The sequence below is a fragment of the Notamacropus eugenii genome, chromosome 6 (genome assembly GCF_028372415.1).
Source record: "Notamacropus eugenii isolate mMacEug1 chromosome 6, mMacEug1.pri_v2, whole genome shotgun sequence".
NCBI lineage: Eukaryota > Metazoa > Chordata > Mammalia > Diprotodontia > Macropodidae > Notamacropus > Notamacropus eugenii.
Window position 1 is genome coordinate 78170582 of NC_092877.1, and position 25987 is coordinate 78196568.

The 25987-nt window shown below is 34.7% G+C and overlaps 1 protein-coding gene and 1 long non-coding RNA gene across 4 annotated transcripts in view; one reads left to right on the forward strand and one right to left on the reverse strand.

Annotated features, from left to right (window-relative positions):
• ZCCHC4 (zinc finger CCHC-type containing 4) overlaps nt 1-25987 on the forward strand; it is a 63437-nt gene that overhangs the window by 28833 nt on the left and 8617 nt on the right. For 2 of the 3 annotated variants that reach the window (XM_072620396.1, XM_072620395.1), the window contains exons 7-12: nt 4445-4595; nt 7914-8014; nt 22256-22377; nt 22649-22724; nt 23434-23485; nt 25553-25697. In XM_072620396.1, the coding sequence (XP_072476497.1) occupies nt 4445-4595; nt 7914-8014; nt 22256-22377; nt 22649-22724; nt 23434-23485; nt 25553-25697 (647 nt within the window). Of the gene's footprint in view, nt 1-4444; nt 4596-7913; nt 8015-8353; nt 8678-22255; nt 22378-22648; nt 22725-23433; nt 23486-25552; nt 25698-25987 lie in introns of those variants that run through there. The other variant, XM_072620397.1, reaches the window with a different exon arrangement.
• On the reverse strand, nt 7161-9340 carry LOC140511340 (uncharacterized). The gene is made up of 2 exons (XR_011969506.1): nt 9156-9340; nt 7161-7735 (listed from the first exon to the last, which is right to left on the reverse strand). It is a non-coding gene; the product is annotated as an uncharacterized lncRNA (long non-coding RNA).

The following is a 25987-nucleotide window of genomic DNA, read 5'->3' on the forward strand; positions in this document are numbered from 1 at the left end:
TTGTATGTAACATTTCACCTCCTTTCACCTTCATCCCTTTGCAGAGCCTGTCCTCCCATGCTTGAATGCTCTTCCTCCTCACTTCTGCCTCTTGGAACCCTTAGCTTTCTTCAAGAATCTTCTTAATTACCATCTTTATTATTCTCCCCCCCCACTTTATTTTTGTTTCTATATATTCTGTCTTTTTTTATCTCTAAACACGTTGTTCTACCCTCTCTTTGAGAGCTGGGACTGCCTGACTTTATTTTTGTCTACTCACCACTTATCATAATAATGTCCTTTAGTCCTAGTTGGACGCTACTATGCACTTATTCTTTTTTTTATATGTACCTTCGTCTCAGTCACTTTCATAGAGTAAAAGCTAAATAATGGTATTGTTAAAAATAGTAAAGAAGTTCAGTAAACACACATTTCCAACGTCCATTATATTGTTTGCCTTTTAATTTTGAACATTAGAGACAAAATACAAATACAATTAAGTTTAAACGTCCAAAGATAGGCTAGCAAGGAAAGGGGTATATGATAATTTAATCAGTTTTTGCTGGGAAGTTTAAGTGGACTTCCAAGACTGACAAATTTCATTTTATCTTCACTAAAAGAAAGACATGTCATTAGGCCTTCCTATTTTAGGAGCAGCCTTTAGATAATAAATTTGTTGTTGAATAGCTATTGCCACTGCAAGGAATAAGGCATAGAAAACCCAGCTGGTGATGATTGTGACTGTTAAAAGAATACTAAAAAACAATAGCCAAGGATGAATCCAGAGGGCCTGGCAGCAGTGGTAGAAAGCAACTTTTGTTTATGAGCACTTGTTTTCTACAGATGTTCAATAACTCTGTTCCAATTGACCTTGAGCCTATCTGTTAAAAAATAATTTTTTTTTTCACAACATGACTAATATGGAAATGTTTTGCACGACTGCACATATATAGCTTTTATCAAATTGCTTACTTTCTCAATGATGGGGGAGGGAGAGAGAGAATTTGGAATTCAAAATTGTAAAACATGAAGGTAAAAAATTGTTTTTTTATGTAATTGGGAAAAAATGAAATGCTAATTTTTTCGAAAAAGAATTTTTAAAATTATTTTCTTGATTAATTGTTTACCTTTAACCATTTCTTTCGAAGCCATTGCATCTTGACTGACACTCCAGGAGTGAATCTTCCTTCTGTAATAACTTCCAGCACACTCTATTATGTAGATAAAACATTTATTAAACATTTACTTTGTGCTAGGCACTGTGCTGAGTGCCAGTGATACAAAGACAAGTAAGACAGCCCCTGCCCTCAAGGAGTTTAATAGGGGAAGATAGCATATAAAGGGGAGCAGTATGAGTGATTGGGGCTGACTCCCCTATCAGAGTCCGGGATGGGCAAGGCTCTGGAGGGATGGGGGGGATGATGACTGGATGTAGGTGACACTAGGCCAAGAAGAGGAGGGGCCAGGCTTCTTACTCCTTCTAGACCATGTCTTTGACATCATCTTTAACTTTATGTTCATATGCTTCTAAATTCCAACACTGAATTATCTGTTACCATTGATGTTTCATGCTGAAAACTACTCAACACCCTCCCATAAATGTACCACCTAGGTTAACTGCAAAGCTGTGATTTCTCATTTTTGCTGAACACTCCCTGCTATTCAGGAATCCTTTTGTTCTGTCTCTCACACTTCTTTCAGTAGCTATTCCAAATCTTCCCTTCTTTCCTCAAGCCACCTACTTCATTACTATTCTTTTCCCTCTCAGCAGAGGACCTCATTTCCTGATTTCCTGAGAGAAAACTAAAGCCATCTGCCATTAGCTCTTTTTTCTCTTATACCCCTGCTAAAAACCCCTCTGCACCATCCCTCACTCTTTACTTCTTAATTTCCGTCTCTGAGCAAGAGGTCATCCTTTACCTTGACAGGATTATACTTGTATCATTGACCCATCCCTTTCCATCCCTTCTGGGCTTTTTCTGTTTGAACATTTAATCCTTAATTTATCTTAACTACTAGTTTTTTTCTTCCTTGCTGACTGCACATGTGTCCAAATCTTCCCTTAAAACACCTTGATTTGCCATCCTGTCATTTCATCCTTCTATATCTCACTTCCCTCTCATAGCCCAACTACTAGAAAATTTATAAACAAATTTATATTTGTTGCCTCTACTTCCTCAGTTCTCACTTACTTCTCAATGTTTCCTGACCCTATCACTTTAATGAAACTGCTTTTTCCAAAGTTATCAGCTGCTAAATCCCATGAACCTTTCTTAGTCTTCCTCCTGCTTGACCTCTATAAAGTCTTTAACACTGGCAACCATCCTTTCTCCAGGGTATTTTCTCTTTCCTTGTCTTTTGTCTCTTTCTCATTTGATTTTCCTCCTCTGTCTCCTTTAATAGTTGGATGATGATTTACCTCCTCTTCCAAAAGTGTAAATGTCACTCAAGGCTTTGTCCTAGACCTCTTCTCTTATACTTTCTTCTAGAGTGATATCTCTTCTGGGTACAAGATGATATAGACTGAGCTGCTTTTCTAAATTTCAGTTCTCCATCTTTAGATTCCTGGGTGACCCAATTTCACATCAACACATCCAAAACAGAATTCAGTATTTTCCTTCTGAACTGACTTCACTTCCAAATTTCCCTATTTCTGTTGAAGGAACTACCATTTTTCCATAAACTCAGTTTTGCAACCGTTGAAGTGCCCTTGACCCTTCGCTCCTTTTACCCTGTCTTATCAAGTCATCTGCCATTTCTTATCAGTTGTGCCACTACGTCATCTTTTGCATCCTACTTATGGAGCCACCACACACATTTAGGTCTTTATCAACTCACCTAAACTATTGTGATAGCCTCCTAATTTGTCTTTCTAATTCAGTCTTTCCTCTCTCCAGTCTGTCTTCCATTAAGCTAGCAGATGATTATTCCTAAAGCACAGAGCTGACTGTGTAACTCACCTGCTCAGAATATCTTCATTGTTTCTCTGTTTCATCTTTACAAACCTTTATATTTCTGGATTTACTTAATATAATCTTCCTCCATGCCTATTTATTCGAACCAGATTGACCAACTAGGTGTTGCCCAAGCTCAACATTCTCTGTGCCTTTGCACAGTCTGTCTTCTGTTCTTGAATGAACTCTGTCCTCACTGCAGACTCTTAGAATCCATAGATTCCTTGAAGAATCACCTCAGGTGCTACTTTCTATTTGAGGACTCTTTCCTGACCTCTCATTAACAAATGGTCAGTGCTCTTTTATATCCTCCAATTCTCATATATATTTACTTTTGTACATATATCTCCCAGGGAGAACATGGGCTCTTTCATTTTTGTCTTTATATTATCTGTGGTTATTATAGTGCTTTGCACAAAGTAGGTGCTTAAAAATGTTTGTCGAATTGAATGTGGAATTTGAAAGGACTTCAGCATCATAATTTCCCCCAGTCCTTCATATAAGAGGACAAGCAGAAGAAATGACTTAGCTGAAATGAATGGTAATTAACCTTCTTGATGAATGAATGAATAAACCAGCCATTGTATGCTACAGGAGTTCCATTTGGAAGCTTATAAAAATTCTTCTAGGAGGAAAAAGGATATAGGTATTGAAGTTTGTAAAAGTCTTATTTTAAGTGTTTCTTCTAAATTGAATCAAATATGCATATTTTATTATAGAGAAAATATACAAATATATTAAATTCTAAAACCTGTTATCATTTTGTGTCCCTAAAATGTAGCTTGACCCTTACAGAAAGCTTCTTGAAATGTGTTGTAAAGTCAGTAGCCTAGAAATTTTATAGCTTTGTTTTCCCAAAACACCTAACATACACACACATATACACACATCATAGAGACTATGCCATTACGAGGGCTTCTAGGCAACATGTTCAGAAAATAATGTAACTGTGTTTCTGGGACAATTTAATGGATAGGGAAATTTTGTGGGTTATGTATTTTGTGTATGTGCTAAGATGATTAAAGTGTATGTGACATTGAAGTGTTCTAAGTATAATAAAAGAAAGAACTTAAAAAGGAAACAGGTATTATCTTGTATTTGGCAAAATAGAAATGCTAGTTATAGATGTTGAACTGAAGTTACGGTAGCTGAGCTAGTAAGGAAATGATAATGCTTTTAGTATTCTGTGTGGGTAATACATTTAATTTTTGAATGTTATTGCTTAAAATGTTTTGCCCTCTGACAGTTATGATGCTCGAATATTTTGTTTTAAAATTTTGCTTTAAAAGAAACAAAACCTATTTGCCAAGTGAAGTCAATGATAATACCATATGGAGACTGAACAAGAAAATATTTTTGCCTTCAAGGATAGTAGTGAAGCGTGCTGAGATAGTAGTGTGGGTATTTACTTTGATGACAATTGAAACTTATTCTAGGCATATACTTGTCCAAGTAAGATTAAGTACTCATTTGCAGTATTGATTTTTAAAATGATCTTGTATCTTTTGAAGGCTGCTCTTGAAATATGTAGAAAATTCTTACAAGAAGATAAAGGTGCAGGACTCATTCTGGTGACAGATCCTCCTTTTGGAGGCTTGGTAAAATCATTGGCTATTACCTTCAGGAAGTTTATGGATATGTGGAAAGAGGAACAAAGCCCAGGTATGTAATTTACAACTGCGGAATAAATACATAACGACCTCCACTGTCATAAAGATCAATTTAGCCCAGGGAAGTGACTTTGACAAACTATGATTTGTCATGGGAATGTTTTATATTTGTCTGTACCTTGATACTTCAGTGGCCCTGTAATCTCATCAATATGTGTCACCACTCTCTCCAGCGGCAACTCAGCCATGCTTTTGGATTCTATTTGACTCATGTCCATGTCTCCTGTATATCTGCTATGGGAGCTTCACCCAACATGCTGAAACCCTTCTAGCTCTCAGAACATTGTCAATGCACCAGTGGAGTGTGTGGACTGACTACCAGTTACTCATTTTCACTACATGTATTTTTTTCCAGTTATTCATTTCTTGGTGTTGTCCTTTGCACTACTTTTCTTGCACAAGTCTTCATTTATAATGTTTTATAGCTTATTCATACCAACCACATCCCTCTCCATTGCCCTATGGGAGGATCATCGGCTTCAGCTCTTTGGAAATCGTGATATTCCATGACTTAAAATCATGCAGAAGACTATTTTTGTTTTAAAAAATGGGCCTTTGTTTCAGGGGGAAGTTTAACTTCATTAATAGTCCTACACAGTTTCTCCAGTTCCTCTTAACCCACTCTTTCCTTCCTTTTCTTAGAATTGCTTAGAGTACTGAGTGTTTAAATGACTTGCCCAGGGTGACAAATCCAGTATGTGTCAAAGCAGGACTTGAACCCAGGTCTTCCTGGCTTTGAGGTTCACTGTTCACTCTGCCACCCTGCCTGGATGAGATCACTCAAAAAAAGTGTTATCCTAATTTTATTTAAAAACAACTTGTGGAATTTTTTTGAGGGGATGGGAGTTACCTTAGGAGCCTTAACATTGCTGTCAAATGATTGGAGACCTATAGATAGCCAGGGAAAGAGATAACTTGCATATTGTACATGCACATCTGTTCTCAATGGATTCCCAGAGGCTGCTTTAACTGTGTCTTTGTTCATTATATCCCTTCCTGTCTCCTCTAGGACCTTGATGTGACAAGCATATACTTTCACAAATGTTTCTTCTCTCTTTCTCAGATGCCTTTCACTCCATACATTCTGTCTTTAGTTCCTTGTAATTTGACTTTTGTCTCCAACCCTGAACTTAAACTATTCTTTTAGAAATCATCAGAGAACCTCTTGGTCACCAAATGTGAAAGCCTTTTTTCAGTTCCTCATCCTTCTTGGCCTCTCTATAGCATTTAACTCTTTTGACCACTTCCTACTGGATACCTTTTGCTGTGGAGAATTTTCTTCCACCTCTCTCAATTGTTTCTCTTTCACAGGATCTAGTCCTCAGTTCTCCTTTGGCAACTTTGTTTATCCCCCAGACTTCATCTGTTATCTCAGTATAAATGATTCACAATTCTATATGTCTAGTCCTGACTTCTTTCACATATTCCAGACCCACAGTTCAAGTTGACTGTAGGATATATTATCTATCCTTCTATTTTTTGTATCTATCTGTCCTGAATCTCCCATTAACATTTCAAATTAACATTTCAAACATTAAAATTTCAACATGACTTCAGTTTAGCTCGTTATAATTCTCCACATCCTTACTTCTTTTAACTTTATTATTTTTATCAATAGTACCACCGGCTCACCTGGGCTCCCAAGTTGAAAATATTGATGTTTTGTCTCTCTCCTTATTTGTGAAGTAGAATCCACAGGATTTGGCTACTGATCAGAGAATGAATAGGAGAGGATAACTTTGAGGTTCTAAATCTGTGTGAATGAAAGGATGGCATTCCTCTATGCAGCTGAAGCTTCATTTATATTCTTTGGTTTTATTTATATTGAGGACATCAATATTTATGTGGTTCATTTACTTCAGTAATATATTAACTAGTCACTGGACAAAGATGTCACTTTTACACATGAATTGTTGTTTGTAGATTGTTTAAGTACCGTATCATTCTTAGTTCCCTCTGCCCCCTTTTCCACCATTCTAACACTGTCACTGTGAAAGGCAGAGGTAAGTGCATAGGACTGTGGTTCTTTTTTTATTTTTTATCTGTTTAATGGGTCCATGGATAAAGAATGCGTCACTAAGCTGCCAACTTACTTATGATGAACATCTCAGTTAGGCTGACCTCAGACGATAGATATGTCAATCATCTTTTGCTGGCTGTACTTAAAGCTGTTCTGACATGATAGAATCTTCCAGAATTTGTTTGAAGGGTGTCATATTCTTCAGGAATTCAGGATGAAATCCACACCATGATGAGGTATTGAAGTAAGGTTTTCATGAAGGGATATGCATTTAAAAGTGTATATGTGAGAATCAGAGTATATTTGTGAAATACTTTGTAATCCTACATGAAATGTTTTTTGAATCTTGTTTGAAAGTCTGGTTTTTGTTTTAAAATTGCATAAGTAAAGTAGTTGATTTTAAAACATGGGCTTGTGTTGTTAAATAATTGTATATGTTGTTCAAGAAAAATAATCATAATAATGTACTTAATTTATGTATCTCTTTGGTGTTGCTTGTTGTTTATCTGATAGAGTCTTATCAAAAGATGGCACATATTTGAAAGAAAAACATTTTTATTGGAAGAAAGTTTACATTTCAGTGCCTTCACATGAATCTTCTACAGTAATAACTAACAAATACATAAATTTAAATCTGTTTTCAAAATGGAGTCCATTCTATAAAAAAAAATTAAAATCACTTCTTTCAAATGTTTATTTCCTAAAAATTAAATGTAAATTTTTGAATTGTGAAATATATGCTTTAGGGTTGTATGAAACCTATATACACTTGTAAAAATTGATCAAATCATCTTTTTGAACAGTGATTTAAATTTTCTTCTGTGACTGATCATATTTTACGTATACCATACTTTTCATAATGTGACTTAGCCTTTCAAGTGATTTTCCTTTTAAAATATTTTTTGCATTTTCACAAAGAGCATCATACCAACCTCCTATTCATGCATTCTTTGCAACTGTATTTGAGTATAAGCCAAAATTCCCAGGTCAGAAAATGACAACACAGTCTGTTTGTGTGGGAGTGTTTCGATCTAATTAAGATTCTACTTGACCACTGGTTGGCTGATCCACTTCATCCCTCGAATGTCTTCTACAAGTTGACATGTTAGATCCTGTGGAAAAAAGCCAGAGAACATCTGACTGTTTTCATGTCTGTCTGTCTAGGTCTCAGCACAGTAAACAAAACTAAGCACTCTTCCTGTCATATAGTAGATGATTAATAAATGTTTTTGTTTAATTGATTGACTATTTTGCTCTTTAAAGTCCAGTCTTTTTTCTTGTTGCTCTTAGATAATAATAGCAAGGAGCTACCATTATTTTGGATTTTCCCCTATTTTTTTGAATCTCGAATTCTTCAGTTTTTCCCAAGCTTCAGCATGCTGGATTACCAGGTACGGTAAAACCTATGTTTCCCAGTACAGTCAGGGAATAGGTATTCTGATAAAATAAATATTTGATTAATAGCAGTGTACTATATATGTAATATACAGCTGCAGGTATATTAAAATACTATACTATACTATGCTATAGTATACTATTATTTGTTATATTATCTTATTTGTTATGTAAATATATTACGTACACATACACAATACCAAACTTACCATGAACAAAATCTAATCTTTCTGTAATGATTCAGAAATTACCTCAGGATTGTATAGTTCCACATCATGTTCATGATGGAATTCAATTATCATTGTATTGTACTTTTATTTTATCATTCTTGGCAGGTGTTAAAGGATATGGGGAGGTATGTGCAAGAGCTATGGCTTGTGTTGGAGAGATGGCCCAGTCACATGAATGGTGGCGTGTTCATTCCTGTTCTACAAGAGAGTCAGTACCATAGTTTGCCTTGCCCTAACATGGTGGGGAAGGGAGCCAGTAGCATTACCTCTCATGCTCCTGTGAACTCTCCAGGCTGGGCTTATTCCCTGCATTCCCAGATCCCTGAATGAGGAAGGCCCATTTTGGTTAATTAGACTCACCTGCAAAGATTCCTACCTTGAGCTTCAGGGCGTCTTAGCCTAATATCTCTAGAAGCTATGTGGTCTCAGTGGCAGATGTTGGTTTTACTCAGAACTTTTAAACACCACATTAATTCTAAGATACAGCAGAATCTTATTTTCTAGATCTTCCTCTTTCAAAGCTCATTTTCCCTTTCAGGCTTTTCTCTGAGTACCTGTGTCTTTTTTGAGGGGTACCTCTCCCTGTCATCTCCTTCCTAGAGCAGAGAGAAACCTGACCATGCTACCCTCACTGAATGCTTAAGTTAGATTTGTGGTTACCTGGATCACATACTTGCCCAGATTGTATTTGATGACTCATCATTCAGTTATTCTCTGCTTACCTTCTTTTTAATTACATTATTAAAATATATATTTTAAACATAACTGTGAAACATAATTCAAACAAAACTAAAAGGAGCTGGTCCTCCTATCCCATTAGAATATTAGTGCAATAAAATTGATTTTGTTCTTTTTTTCTAATACATCATTAATTTTAAAGAATCATACTCTTAAACCTCATTGTTACCTTGAGTTCTCAGAGACTATGCCATTAGTCTATAAGCTCTGAGAGTTTCTACGAAGCTGAAAAGGCTTTGCATACGAGCTGCTGCCAGTATGTCTGTTGTCTGAGGACTGTTCCTCTTTGCTGATAGCATGTTATGTCAAGTCCCAGTACACCTCCAAGTCTTCTCAGTGAAGTCCATAAGTATCCTAAAGAAGAAAAGAAGGAAAAGAAAGAAGAGAGAGAGAAAGCAAGGAAGCAAGGAATAATCATTTATTAAGTACTTACAATGCTCCAGGAATTGTGCTAAGATGCAAATGGTGGAGATACAAATAACAGCAAGATTTAGCCATTCATATCAGAAAAATGAAATATGTGTAAAAAGTTCATATTGCCCATTTTGGGCCTTTAGCTCGGTAGACAGACAACCAGGGAAGCTAGTCCAACAAAGTGTTTGTGCATGCACACATGCGTGTTTGTGTGCATATGTGTGCGTGTACCGATTATACACACATGCACACATGCGTGTTTGTGTGCATATGTGTGTGTGTACCAATTATACACACATATATCTTGCATATCATCTGCAGATGGGCAGTGAATTGGACCCAGAATTGAATATGAGGAGCGTGGTGAGACAGATTGCATTTGAGAAATTGTGCAAGCCTTTCCATGATCACAAGCTGCTCACTGCTGCAAAAGCCCATCGTTTTAAACATCATTATTTTCCCATTGATGCCATATGGCTGCAAATCATAAAATATCACATTCTCAGAAGGATCAAAATTGCGGATGACCCCAAAAGAAGCAAACCGTCTGACCTCGTAATTTCTCTGATGGGCATATATCCTGAAAGTATTATCAAAAGGGGGAAAAGAGTATTCTGTTTAATATAGCAGTATTATTTAATTATTTGATTATATGTAATGATTATATATATTTGAATATACCACCCCCCCAAATAGCCAATTGGGAGCAAATTTAATGTCCAACAAAAGAAAAAAATTTAATTGGAGTATATTAAAACAGTGCTTTGCACATAGCAATTACTTAATAAATGCTTTGTGCATTTAATTATTCATATTAATGTAATGGAATATTGTAATGCCATTAAGATCTATAAGGATGAAAAATGGAAGAAACTTAGAAAGACCTTTAGGAAATAATGCAAAGCAGAAAAAGCAGGACCAGAAGTAAGACACTAACTAAAAACTACATAAAATATTGTAGCATATAGAGTGCTAGATCTGGAGTCAGGAGAATTTTAGTACAAATTTGTCTTTGGACATGTATTAGCTTTGTGACACAGGCAGGTCACTTATCTTCTCTTATGTATAATAGCACTGACCTTCCTGGGTTGTTGTGAAGATAAAATGAGGTACTATTTGTAAAAAGCTTTTCAAACCTTAGAGCTAAATGCCAGCTATTAAAATTATTCTGATTCTTAGAATGAAAGGACAGGGTATCTTGATGGGAACATTAAAAAGAGTCACTAAAAATTTATGTTAATACTTTGAAATTAGTTATGAAGGAAATTTGGATAATTATGTCTATATATTATTAAGTTTTTAATAAGGCATTTGGTTTAAAAAATTTCACATATGAACCAAAGGGCACCGAACAGTTTTCCAGATGTAATCCAGCTTTCTCTCTCTTCTTCATTTCTTATGGTAAAAAGGCTGTAAATTTAAGGGGTATGTAAATTACAATCATGTAAATAGTGAGTTTAATTTGATAGAATTAATAGAATCATAAACCATGTTGCTCAAAATTGGCAATGGTTGATAGAAACAGAAGGCTTTTAAAAAAACAATCTATTTCTGTGAACTTTGGGAAGTTTTAAATTTAATTTTTTTTTAATTTTAAATTTAACAAACCAAAAGAGTAGACATCTCCATCTACATAGTAGAACTGAAAAAAAAAGAGTATTGTTAGTGAAACTTCAGGTCTGTTATTCATAACTTACTTTAAAAAAAAAAAGCATACAACCTGTAGCTTTTAAAGCTGTCCTGTTTTTCTCTCATTCTTTCTGCTCTCTGTGCATTTATAAAATATATACCTCAATGACCTTCCTTTCTTGATGTTATTTTTCTTTCATTTTTTTTTTACCCAATCACTGTTCCCTTTTGTTTTCCTTCCATCAACCCCCATCCCCAAACCTGATTGAGAAAAGGACAGGCAAAACTATTGTAAAAAATACAGTCAAGAAAAACAACCTCTCTCTTTGGCTGTGTCTGAAAATGTCTTATTCTGCACCTTGAGATGATCACCCACCTTTCTCTTAAGAGGTGTGTAGCATGCTTCATCATCAGTCTTGGGATCATGGTTTGTCATTGCTTGGCCAAAGTTCTCAAGACGTTCAGATTGCCTTTGCAGTGTTGTTATTGTGTAACTGACTCTGCTTGTATGCTTACTTCACAGTGTCTCAGTTTATAGAAGTCTTTCTAGGTTTTGCTGAAAGGTTTTCCCTTTAATTTCTCTTGACACAATAATATTCTACTATGCCCGAAGGGCCATTAAACTGTGCATACCTTTGGATCTGGTAATAACTTTACTAGGTCTATATCCCAGAGAAATCATAAAAAAAGGGAAAGGACCCACATATACACAGATATTTATAGCAGCTCTTTTTGTGGTGGCAAAAAACTGGAACTTGAGGGAATGCCCATTAATTTGGGAATGGCTAAGCAGGTTGTGGTAAATGAATGTAATGGAATACTATTCATACGAAAGGATGATTTCAGATTTCAGAAAAACCTGGAGAGATTTGTATGAACTGATGCTGAGTGAAGTGAGTGGAACCTCAGCAATGCGATGATCTAACGTAATTCCAAAAGACTCATGATGGAACATGCTATCCACATCCGGAGAAAAAACTGTGGAGTCTAAATGTAGATGGAAGCAGACTCTTTTCTCTTTTTTTTCTTTCTCATGGTTTTTCCGTTTTGTTCTGATTCTTTTTTCACAACATGACTAATGTGGAAATGTGTTAAATATGATTGTACATGTATAGCCAATAAAAGATTGCATGCTGTCTTGGAGAGGGAGGAGTAGAAGGAGAGGAGAAATTTAGAACTCAAAATATTATAAATGTTGAAATAAAAAATTAATGAATTAATTTTAAAAACCACCAATAATATTTTTCTAAAGTGCTATTCAGGTATTCTGGCCTTTAGGATTTTTTTTGTTTATCTTTTTGTTAGATTGTTTAGTTCTGACGGGTATACTGAAGTCCTCTTACTTGTATGGATTTACTATTTGTTTCTTCCTAATTTGATTAACCTTTCTTTAAGTGTTTCAGTTTTCTATTTGTTTTCAGTGGTACTTTAAAACTTTTTACTATATTTTTGTCTGAAATCATGAGTATTACTAGTGCTTTTTAAAAATTTACCTGAAGTGTGATAGGTTCTGCTCCAGCTCCTCCTTTTAACTATATTATTAATCTCTGTGTTTCAAGTTTATTTCTTGTAAATGGCACGTTGTAGAACTCTGCTTTTTAATTTTTGTTATCTTACATTTTGGGGGTAACTTCAGCCTATTCATATTCATAGTTAATCAAGTATTTCCTTCTAATCCTGTGGTCTTAAACTTTTTTGTTTTTGTAACCCATCATTTCTGTACAAAAGAAGGTGACGAAAGAGGAGTTTGCCTGATACTTGTGATCTTTAAATGATGCTATTTATTGAAAAAAGATGCTGTTTTCTTTCCCCCTACCCCCATCATAGATTTTTACTCTTTCTTCTTCCTTTTAATCTGCCTTTATGTTCCCCCCCCCCCCCCCCGCCCCTCCAACATTGGAGTTTCTTTTGACTGTGACTGCATTCCCCACCTAGCACTTCTTTTTAATACCTTTTTTCCCTGTGTCCACTTCTCACTTATTTTCTTCTTGAATTTCATGCATTTTTGCACACCTTATGTGTGTGTGAGAGAGACAGAGAAGAGAAAAACAAGGATGGTGACAGAAAAACAAAGGGAGAGCGAGAGGGAAGGTATTAGCTTAACTTTTTCTTTGTCCAGTTCAGGTCAAAGTAAAGCTCATGAGATATCTATTCCCTCCATCTCTTTCTCTAGTTTGCATTTTCTGCCTACGATGCCCTCCTCTTACAGAAGGTAGTGAGATCCCTCTTCTTTTATTCCTCCGAAGCACGGCCTGTCAGGGTCTTTCTTCTAAGACAAAAACAAATGCATAAAACCGGAATAGAGCAAAACCTCCCCCTTCCCTCTGCCTGTCTTATTTGTCTTTGTCTGTGACTTGAAGACATTAGAGTTTTGAGATGATACTTCTTTTTTTCCTGTGTTAGCAAGTAAACAATCTACCCTATTAACCCTTTCAGTTAATCAAATATGGGTACCTTTCTGTGTTCTATTGGCTCCTGCATTTCCATTCCAAAGTACCTGCCTAGTTCTGAACCTTTCATTAGGGAAGCTTGGAAATCTAGTCCATTAAAGGTTCATTTTTCTCCTAAAGGTTTATCCTGTCTTGCCTGATAGGTTGTTCTTGGTTGTTTTTGTTTGTTTGTTTGTTTGTTTTTTAAAATATTTTTTCCCTAAGCTCTCTGTTATAGAAGCAGTTGTGTGATCTTGACTGTAGCTCCTTGCTGTTCAAACTCTTTTTTCTGGGGAATGGGGGGTGAGGAGACAAGTACTGCTTACAGTCATTTTTTTCTTTGCCATGGAAGCTCTGAATTTTGTCTGACATTCCAGGGAGTTTTCATTTTGAAGTTTATATTAGAAGATGATTGGTGGATATTTTGTATTTTCACATTGCCTTCTGATTCTTTCCTTTTAAAAAAAAATTTATTTTTCTATTAACACACATTTATTTTCTCTCCCTACCACCTTTCTTCAAATTTAAATGTGAAAAAAGAAAGATAAACAGACTCTTGTAACAAATACGTAGTCAAGCAAAACAAATCTTCCTGTTGTCTCTGTCCAAAAATACATGGCTCATTTTAAATCTTGAATCTATCATGGTTGTCAGGTGATGAGCAACATAAATCATCATCATCCCTCTGGAAAATGATTAGTGATTGCACTGATAAGAGACCTGTTTGTCATTACGCTGTTGTTGTTATTGTATAAATTGTTCCCCTGATCCTACTGCCTTTACTCTTCCTCAGTTTATACAAGTCTTTCCAGCATTCTCTGAGCCTATCTCTTTCTTCATTTCTTAGTGCACAATAATATTCTTTCATCCACGTGCCCTGATTTGTTTAGCCATTTCTTAGCTGAGTTGCCGTATGGTTTTAAGAGATCTGGAGTTTTCATATATGGTTTTAGAAATATAGTGCCTAAGTCTTTTTTTTTGGCTATGGTTTTTCAGGTAGTTCAGTGATTCTTAGGTTATCTTTTCTTGGTCAGATGTTTTATATTTTCTTCTGTTTTGATATTTCTTATAGTCTCATTGAGTCATTTTTTTGTTTGGCTCATTCTCATACTCAGAGAGTTCAATTGTTGGTTGAACTTTGGGGGCTTTGTTGCTTCTCTACACCTGGATGGCATGGATAGGCCGTATTTGATCCTGAATTTACTGGGTGAGATGAGGCTGTAATTCTGCAGAAACTGTCTAGTCTTGTTACTTTCTCCTGTTGTTCAGGCCCAGGTTGTCTGGATGTTGGTTTGGGATAGGGCTACTTGGGTGCTAGCTTAGGATAGGCCTGCCTGATTGTTAGGTCAGGCTGGGCTCTTTGGACACTGCTTTGGCCCTGTCTCCTGCTCACAAGGCCGCTTCTGACCTTTGCCCTCCACCTGCCTTGGCTCATGGCTGCTCAGGGCCTCTGTAGGATTCTGGCCATCTTTTTGAAGCCCTGGACTAGACAGAAGAGTTTATGACTGATTCTCTTTGGTTTTCTTTTTCATAGTTTATTGTAGTGCATTTTTTAGACCTTTACTGGGATGTTTGTGGAGGATCTGGGATCCTCCAGGTCTTAACATGCTGCCATCATTCCATACTCCATAACCTTCTGTCATAATACTTTGAGACCTTTTGAAGGCCCTAAAAGTCTTAGGTATTATAGAAAGGCATAGGGTAAAACTTTGATTTTAGTAAATCCAATTCAGAGCATATTTCAGTAAAAATATCTAATAAAGGTAGAATTAAAAATTAGAAGTCAGAGAGACTTTAATGTTTTCATTCTTGAATAGAACTTCATCACATTAATTGGTTCCATTGGGTGAAATTTTCTTTTTGTAAAAGTCTCTCATCATCACCATGAGTGAAATATCAAAGATAATGGAGGAAAAATGGCCTGTCAGTATCACCAGTAGTGATATTCAATTTGTAAAATGGTATCTGCTTTCTTGCCCTTCCATAGGAGGCTCATTTTTGTAGCTCAGTCTATGAAATAGGAATGTATGTTAGAAGTACATTAATTTTCCCTAGCAGCATGCATTTTACATCCCATATGTTTACGGTTAATTAGTACAACACTACAACACTTAAAAATAATAATAATCTCAATTAGGTTATGCAAAACTGTGCAGTCAACCACTTTTCAGACACATACATTCTTTGTATCCTTGGATAACCATAAAGAAATTTCCCCTTTCTCCCCCCTTTCTGACATCTGCTTTCTTTTATATTGCATGGAACTTGTCATATACCAGGAACTATTACCATTCTAAAATTTCATTTTCTAATGCTTCATAAGCTTTCAAAAAGTTTCTTAGGAAGACCATTTCTTTTTTTCCTTTTAATACATGCATGTGTTCAGAACAATTTTGGGGGTTGAGATTTGTTAGTCAAGAGCTGTAGACTTTCTATAGACTTAAATACTTTGAAAAGGAAAATTATTTGAATTTTGAACATTTTGGTTATTAGTGTATATATTTTGAAGTAAAATTCTTTAAGTAAAATTTGAGAGATAGTTATGTTTTTATTTTAGTCTATGAGAGGTAAAATTAGTTGGCCTTATTTAAAATATGTTAATCTTTTGATGCTTGCTCCAAAAACGAGAAGGGGGGGAGAGAGAGATCTGTTCTCCTTTTGTAATCAGATAGCGAACAGTTGTGATGCTTTTACATCTTAAGCTAGCCTTGGTAGAATCACCACTTCCCCGATAATATTTTGATAAAGAGATGAAGCATTTTGTAGGATCATAGGGTTTAGTGCTAGTAGACATCATAGGGATGATTTAATCCCTTTCATTTCAGGGATGGGGAAACTGAGGTTTAGGGAAGATAAATGACATTTTCTACAGTCACACACCGGTGACTCCACACTGCTTCAAGTGATTTTAACCAGTACTGTGGACGTTACAGTTTTAGCACTTTTCATTCAGCCATGGAAAATGTGGAAGGAACAAGCTTGGAGTCTTGTGTCGTAAAAACACTGATATGTTACTGAAGTACATACATGTAGTAAGACCCCAAATTACGAATGGGTTGTTTTCCAAAATTTCATTTGTAAATCAGTTCTTAACTTAAAAGTACTTTTTTTTTACCCTCAGGATCAGTGTTGTATGTCTGTGTGAGGATGAGTATGTTTATACATACGTGTATGCATATGTACTTATGTGTGTGTATGTACATTTGTATAAATACATACTGTGTAGATGTGTGTATGCATATATACATATGTAAATGTGTATATATTCATATAAATTCATACCTTCATATACATATACACATTCCAAGACCTGAAAGCAAAAACAGAATGTACCTGAAGTTTGTTGTTAATAATATTATAGAACCTAACTTCTGTTTAGAACCAGTGTTTCTGTGGGAAATTGTATTTCCAATTGAAACATGGGATACCAGCAAGACATCTCATTCAAGAACATGGGCTAACTAGTTCTAGCCCTTTGGCAGGAGTTTCTGTGCCTTTTGACTGGGGCTTGGATAGGAGCAGTGTGGTAGGAGTCAAATTTGGGGGTATGTATTGGGATGTGTGTTAGAAGTAAGGAAAGGTAAAGACTGTAGTTAATGGTAGGGCAGGGAATAGTAGTTGAGAGGTGTGGCATAGAGAGGCAGAATATAGCCAGTATTGGATAGAGTTTTCTCTTCTCTCCTTCCCATTTCCAGACATTGATCCTGCCACAGTCCTTCTGGCAGTGTTTGAGGTGGAATGAAAAACAGAGGTGAAATGTGGTTCTTTCCTCTTTTCCCCCACCTTTGGTCTTAGCATCTCTGATCCTCTTTCTAACTAACTAGCACTGGATCAGAGTTAAAAGAGAAGTCACTTTGAATGAGCTGTGCCTTACTATTATTTCTTCCTGGATTGTTAAGTAGCTCCCTTTGTCTGCTTCATGGTTCTTGGTTTTATATTTTTATGTTACATCCTTATATATCTTTGATATCAGATCGGAGATATTTGGCACAGAGGTGTTTCACCCAGTTGATAGTTTCTTATGTAACTGTGTTGATTTTATTTTTGCAAAAGCTTTTCATTTATATGTAAGTGAAGTTGTTTATTTTTATTGTTTGTGTTTTCCTTGATCCTTTGTTGAGTTAAGAAATTCTCCCCTTAGTCATAGTAGTAAAAAGTAGCTGATCTTGTCCTTTTTGCTTTTGGTGAGGCCTTATACATTCATACCATATATCCCTTTTTGTTTTGTCACATATGGTTTAACTTGCTGGTCTGAACCTTATTTCTTTGAAGTCACTTTTCAGTTTTCACGGTAGTTTTTGTTAAGTAGAAAGTTATTCCCCCAAATAGTTTATATTCTTGAGTTTGTTGAACATTGAGTTGTTGAGTGCATTTGTTTCTGATTCTTGCTTTTCTAATCTCTTCTATTGATCTACTTTTTAATTTTTTAGACATCACCAGTTTTGATCTTTACTGCTTTATAGTATAATTCAATCTTTGAAAGTGCTATTATCCCTTTATTCCTAATCTCCCACTCATTATTTCTCTTGAGATTCTAGATCTTTTATTCTTCTGAAATGATTTTGCTATTACTTCATCCTGGCTATATGAAGTACCCATTTGGTAGTTTACTGTAGCATTCAATCTGTAACTGAATTTAGGTGATATCATCATCACTGCCATCACCACCACCACCACCGCCATCCTCATCATCATAGCTAGCATTTATTTAGTGCTTTAAGGTTTATAAAATGCTTTAAAAAGATGCAGTTATCCTCATTAGAGATGAGGAAACTGAGGCAAACAGATTCAGTGACTTATTCCTTCACAGTTAGTAAACACCTAAGGCTCGATTTGAACCCAGTTCTTATTTACTTTAGGTCTAGCATTCTATCCACTGTTCTACCTACCTGTCTATGTACATCTCCTAAACATGAGTAGTAGTAGTTCTTCAATTATTTGATTTATTTCTTTAAAGAGTATTTTGTAATTGTTTCAACCTGATTCTTGAGTATGGATTGGTTGATTGACTCCCAGGTATTTTATATATTTTTATAATTATTTTGAGTGAAATTTCCCTTTCAAGTATTTTGTTGGTATTATACAGATTTTGTGGATTGACTTTTGTATTTTACTACTTTTTTGAAGTTATTTATGGTCTTTCTTAATTTCTTTGCTGTTGCTTCTGGGTTTTCTAAATAAACCAACATGTCTGCAGATAGGGAGAATATTATCTCCTTTTTGTCAAAGTGTATGCTTTTGTTTTATTTATCTTATTTTAGTGATATCACTAATATTTCTAGAATCAGATCAAATAATAGTAGGGATAGAAAAGATACCCCTATTTTTCCTTTTTATTTATTGAGAAAGAATTGTGACATGAAAAGTTCAAGAGACATAGTTTCTGGGTAATTGATCATTTTATTAATCATTCTCCCATATGAAAGGGGTCAGAGACACTCTTGAATGCCAAAGACCCCACATGGAACCCCCTCAGTGCTTAAATGCTCTTGGAAGAGTGAGTCTTCCTGAGAGTGGTAATCAACTGTGATTGGTTAACAACTAATGAGAAGAATGAATATTATAATGAGAGGTGGGCCTATTCTAAATGAGGAGCTGTTGGACATCTCTGATCACTAAAGTCTTAGTCAGAGAGACTTATCTATATATTAGCCCATCTAAGGTAGTCTAGACAAAAGGGAGAATCTCCTTTTTCCTGGACCTGTCTGAGTAAAATGCAATGGTTTAGAATCCATCAGTTCACCTAAACCAAAATTTCTTTACCTTTTGAACAGATCTGAGTTTTCCCTCTCATTATCAGCCCAGCACTTCACAGACTGCCTGAGTAACTTACAGGAGCTGACTTCTGAATCAGGGAGAAAAGGGGAAAAACCTTAGTCCTAATTCAATAATTGATTATTTATATAAGAGAGAAATAATTATTTCTCTCAGAATCTAGTACTTTCCTTTTGCAAATAATACTAGCTTTCATTTGAAATAGCTCCTCTGCACTTAAAGCTTTTTAAAGTTTTACCATTAATGAGTGTTGTACTTATGTTAAAGGCCTTTTTTTTTTTTTTGCATTTATTGACATAATCATGTGGTTTTGGATATTTTGTTTTTAATATGATTACTTTTAGTAGTTGTTTTCTTAATGTTGACCCAAGAGGTAGTGTGATATAGATAAGAGAAAACTGACTTCAAAATTAGGATGATTTGGATTCAAGTCCTGCCTCTGATGCATACTGTTTAACTGTGTGACCCTGTACAAGTCACTTGTAATACCAGGCTATAGAGATAGTGCTGATCTGCATTGGTAGTAGAGGTTCCTTACCAGTAACTGCCTACATCTACAAAATCATAGACTGGCTTTAAAAAAAAAAGTCAGAACCATCCGTGAATCCCTGGTATAATTAATCAACAGCATTAATTAAACATAAGTGCCAGGCATTGGGCTAAAGCCTTGGGGATACTAAATAAAGGGGGAAAAAACCCAGACCAAAAACATTGTGTCTGCCCTCAAGGAGCTCACATTCTGAAAGGGGAGTCATCATACAATTAACTCTATACATACAAGATTTATATGATGTACTTGGAAGATACTTTCAGATACTATCAGTTGAAGGGACAAAAAGTCCAGATTTTGTTCATACTGAACACACACACACTCACATTTACGCTCACACATCTTACTGTAGTCTTGAGGTCCATGAATTGGGTTAAGAAAAAAATTGAATTTTTATTTCCTTTTAGTATTTAAAAAATATTCTTCTGAAAAGAGATCCTTTACCAGACTGCTATTGGGGTTCATGACACACACAAAAGATTGAGAACCCTTGCTGTAGTCTTTTTGCCAGGATTTTATTTGATCATTTTTATATTCATTAAGGTTATTGATCTGTAGTTCCCTTTCTTTGCTCAGTTCCTTCCTGGTTTAGGTGTTAGGATCATATTTGTCTCATACATGATATTTTGTAGAATGTTTTCTTTCTTGATATATGAGATTAATTTGTGTAGCATCAGATATTAATTTCTCTTTAATTGTTTGATAAAATTTACCTGTTAACTTTCTCTGGATCAGGGTTTTTTGGTTTGGGTTTTTTTTTTCTTCAGTTCAAATGAAAAGATGAGATTTTCTGGGATTAACACTCAGTTTTTAATTCATTTTTAAAAAATTTTTATTTATTTAATTTTAGTTTTCAACATTCATTTCCACAAGATTTTGAATTCCAGATTTTCTCCCCATCTCTCCCCTCCCCCCCACCCCAAGACACTGTGCATTCTGATTACCCCTTCCCTCCATCTACCCTCCCTTCTATCACACCCCTCCTTTCCCTTATCCCCATCTTCTCTCTTTTCTTGTAAGGCAAGATAGATTTCTATACCCCATTACCTGTATTTCTTATTTCCCAGTTGCATGCAAAAACAGTTCTCAACATTCGTTCCTAAAACTTTGAGTTCCAAGTTCTCTCCCTTCCTCCCTCCCCACCCATCCCCACTGAGAAGACAAGCAATTCAATATAGGCTATATATGTGTAGTTTTGCAAAAGACTTCCAAAATAGTCATATTGAGAAAGACTAACTATATTTCCCTCCATCCTACCCACCTATTTATTCTATTCTCTTTTTTGACCTTGTCCCTCCCCAAAAGTGTTTACTTCTCATTACTCCCTCCTCCCATTTACCCTCCCTTCTGTCATCCCTCCCATACCCCACTTATCCCCTTCTCCCCTACTTTCCTGTAGTGTAAAATAGATTTTTATACTAAATTGAGTGTGCATGTTATTCCCTCCTTAAGCCAAATGTGATGAGAGTAAGCTTCCCTTTTTCCTTCTCATCTCCCCCCATTTTCCCTTCTATTGAAAAAGTTTTTTCTTGCCTCATTTATGTGAGAGATAACTTGCCCTATTCCATTTTTCCCTTTCCTCTCCCAATATATTCCTCTCACCCCTTAATTTTATTTTTTTAGATATCATCCCTTCCTATTCAACTTACCCTGTGCCCTTTGTCTATATTTATATAACCCCTCCAACTACCCAAATACTGAGAAAAGTCTCGAGAGTTACAAATATTATCTTTACATGTGGGAATGTAAACAGTTCAACTTTAGTAAGTTGCTTGTGATTTCTCTTTCCTGTTTACCTTTCCATTCTTCTCTTGGTTCTTGTCTTTGAAAGTCAAATTTTCAATTCAGCTCTGATCTTTTCATCAAGAATGCTTGAAAGTCCTCTATTTCATTGAATGACCATGCTGGGTAGGTGATTATTGGTTTTAATCCTAGTTCCTTTGATTTCTGGAATATCCTATTCCAAGCCCTTTGATCCCTTAATGTAGAAGCTGCTAAATCTTGTGTTATCCTGATTGTATTTCCACAATACTCAAATTGTTTCTTTCTAGCTGCCTGCAATATTTTTTCCTTGACCTGGGAACTCTGAAATTTGGCCACAATATTCCTAGGAGTTTCTCTTTTTGGGTCTCTTTCAGGAGATGATTGTGCATTCTTTCAGTATTTATTTTGCTCTCTGGTTCTAGAATATCAGGGAAAGTTTTCTTTGATAATTTCGTGGAAGATAATGTCTAGGCTCTTTTTTTTTGATCATGGCTTTCTAGTGACAATTTATTGCATTGTAGGCCTCCTTGTCACCAGATTAAAAATTAACTGTTGCTTTTTTCATATTTATTTAATAAAATGGCTTTTCTTAATTTGCTTTAATTTATAACTTTTTATTGAAGTTTTTACATTTATTTGTTGATTTTAATAACAGTGTATGTTCTTTTATTTAAATAAATTCTTATGCTTACATTTTCAACTTTCTAGGTAGATTATGATAATCATGCACTTTTTAAATATGGAAAAACAGGTAAAAAAAAATCTCCTGTGCGTATTTTCACCAATATTCCTCCCAGAAAAATAATTCTTCCAGCAGAAGAAGGATACAGGTAAGGGTTCTAAAAGGACTCAAGTTTCCTTGAGCCATTACAATGAGATTTACACATTGAAAATCAGTAAATATTCTTGACAGCCTACTCATTTATAATGTATTTATCCTTTTAAACTTAAATTCCTTGTGCAATTTCATGTTTTTAAATTAATTTGTGGATTACTCATTTGGTTTCATGTAATAGTGTTTCATATAATGCTGTTCATGTACCTTATAGATACTCAATCAATATTTGTAACTGACTATCCAAATTAATTGCCTCTTTCTAGGTTTTGTACTGTGTGTCAGCGTTATGTTTCTTTAGAGAACCAGCACTGTGAGATCTGCAATTCATGTACGTCTAAGGTAAGATGTTCCATGTAGTTTAAATGCTTATTTGATGTGTGTGTATGCATGTATATGCATAGACACACATGAATGTATTATATGTATATAAAATGTGTATGAAACATCATAAGATTTGATTTTTATTTAGCTGAGACACTATTTTTTGTAATATATTATCTGAGGAAGGCCATAGAATTTTACAGCACACCTAATGGCAAAGACACCAGTTTTAGAACTCAGTGTAGTATTATGTTCAAAATGGTTGATAGCTGATGATAATAATGACCTTGTCTGTATACCAGTGAACTATTGTTTTCTTTAGGAAGTTAACATGATTCTTAAATTGGATATTAAAAATAACAAGAAAAACTAGATGGTGTAGTAAAGGCACAAGAAGCACCTGTGACCCTTCCCAAAATGAATAGTAACTTAGAATATTGGTAGAGCACACCTTTAAGAACTTTGAAACTTGTACTCTATAGTTAATATTCAGCCTTTAAATTGCTCATTGTATGTACCCAGTATAACATATGCTTCATAAGAATGTATATTCTTTTAATTGGTTCTGAATACATCTGCAAACTCTTTTGGGGAAAAACAGACTGTGGTATATCTTAATTTATATACATATTGTCTTCTCATTTGGAAGCTTTATTTTGATTTCCATTTGTAGAATTTGACATACTTGCATCAACTAATATCCTTTTGAAAAAAATATTTTTGGTAGGATGGCAGGAGGTGGAAGCATTGCCTTCTTTGCAAAAAATGTGTCAAGCCCTGTAAGTATTGGAGAACACTTTTTCTTTGAGACATTATAATTATGTTTAATTTGCTGTTTACTTAGTAGTAATAAAAATATTCACTTGAAAAAATTAAAATTAAATAAATCAGCTTCTTTTGGTTGTCTCTTGCGTATGAAATTTTCTAATGCTTTATTTCTGTGGTAGAGACTGAGTATAATGAGCATTTTAGACTGAGTCCAAGAAAAACCCTTTTTTGAAATACATAATAAATTTTGACAAATTAGGTTCCAATGTATATTGATAGTTTTGGGTAAGAATCTTCATAAAGAATTTGATACTAAATATGAAAGGCTATTTTGGTATACTGGAGGCAAAGTTTAATGAAGCCTTTCTATTTGTTGGAGTTAGAAATTGAGAGCCACAAAAAACCTACTTTGTTGCCACATTTCAGTCTTCCAGGGCGGTTACTTTGCTTTCTGAAAAACTGTCATTGGACCTCAACTAAGTACCAGTGGGTTCATTATTAGGAGGTTAGATAGCAAAGTTGTGTTTTTTAGTAATATTGATCCATGATGAAATTCTTAAATTTAAAAGAAAATAGCCTTATATCAATTTAGTTGTATATAAGAACTTAATGGTCTTGATGCGTTTAAAAAACTTCAGTGTGTTGCTTCATTTTGACAATACATTGATTTTGCTATATGGTGGTTTTGTTGAAGGGAAGGGAACCTATGATTTCATCAGAGAGGAGAACTTCTAGAAAGAAAACTCTCCACTGTGGCTGATTGGAACTTGTTTGAAACCTATGGTCTTAGGAATTTTACGTGACAAACTGAAAGATTAAGTTACTTGCCCATAATTGGATAGGTAGTATAAGAATTAGAAGCAGGACTTGATCCCAGGTCTTCCTGAATGAAAGACCAGCTCTATGTCAACTATGCCACTTCTTATTATAATTTATTAACAGAAAAATAAGCAACTTGAGTTTGAAGACCTCTATGTTATTTGCCATTATTGTGGTAAAAACCAAAGATATGGTTTCCTTTATTAAGTTTTTTAAAAAAATTTATATAAAAAATTTTTTAAAATTTATTTTCTTTTTTTGTTGTGAATTTAATAACTGCAAATATTTCAATATACAAAGAACTGGAGAGAGTATTGTATAAGAAATTGAACTTCTATTCTGTACAGATTTTTTAATAGTGGGAGAGGGATCATAATTATATATATCATATATAATCATATAAACATGTATGTTATAATAATAATAATCTGATATATGTCAAAATTATAATCTACCTCTATATGTAATTTAACAAGGTAGTAAAAAATTGTTCTATATATGTCCCCTCACTTCCTTTATTCTTCTGTGCATTAAAAAATGCTTTCATGACACTACATTTTGCATGTCTATAACTACTCCCTAACCTCTTCCCATCAAATAGTAGCCTTCCCTTTTAACAGACATAAGTATGTGTGGTATATATACATATACATGCATGTGTCTATAACATGTCTATATACATGTATATGTATATATCAATACACACAGTCTATGTGTGCGTCTACATGTATACACCCCACATATGTACACTTACACCTGTGTATAATGCACCTGTATATTCATACATGTACATGCATGTGTGCACATGTACAGGTATACACACAGGCTATTGTCTTCATACACGCACGTGTATGTATATACACACACGTGTAGACACATGTACGTGTGTGTTTCATCTCCTACATTTTACAAAGTCAACATAACTGATTATTTTCAGTAGTACATTTGTTTTCATTTTCAGTGGTAGCGAAGGATTTGTATTAGTTAACAGCCTTTTAATTTCCTTTGTGACTAATGGTACTTTGGATGGAATATTGTTGACTTGGTTAGAGATACATATATTATATGGTCACATAACATGATAAAGCCAGTTTATCCACATGGGATTCTAATCTATAACTTCAGCGCTAATACTTTAAGTTAAGTGAATATATGACCTGGTCATCATGTTGCTTAAAATAAGATATCTTAATGCCTGTTAAAATTCAACAGTGTATTAAGTTACAATTATATTCTAAAATCTAATGTTTATTTTGCAGCTTGGATTCACTGCAGCATTTGCAATTACTGTGCCCTTCCAAATCATTCATGTGCAGATGCTAAAGATGGTTGCTTTATATGTGGTGAAGTAGATCACAAACGTAGTATGTGTCCTAATTTCTCTGCATCTAAAAGAGCTAACAAGTAAGTTAAATTATTTCAATAATTTTGTTTACTAGGAAAAAAAAATGACTTGCATACTTCTCTCAAGTAATTTTGTAAGAATGGCCAAAAATTTATTCAATGGTCAAGAAACTTAAACTTGTTAAATCAACATGTTAAATTTATATAATTGTTTATGAGAAGATGCTAAATATTTTTCAGATAATTTTATTATAATCACTTACATAGTAGGAAGTTGGAAAATGTGGTTATGCCTTTGGCAAGGTTATGAGAAAAGCTTACAGTATATACACTGATTTTTAAGTAAGTTT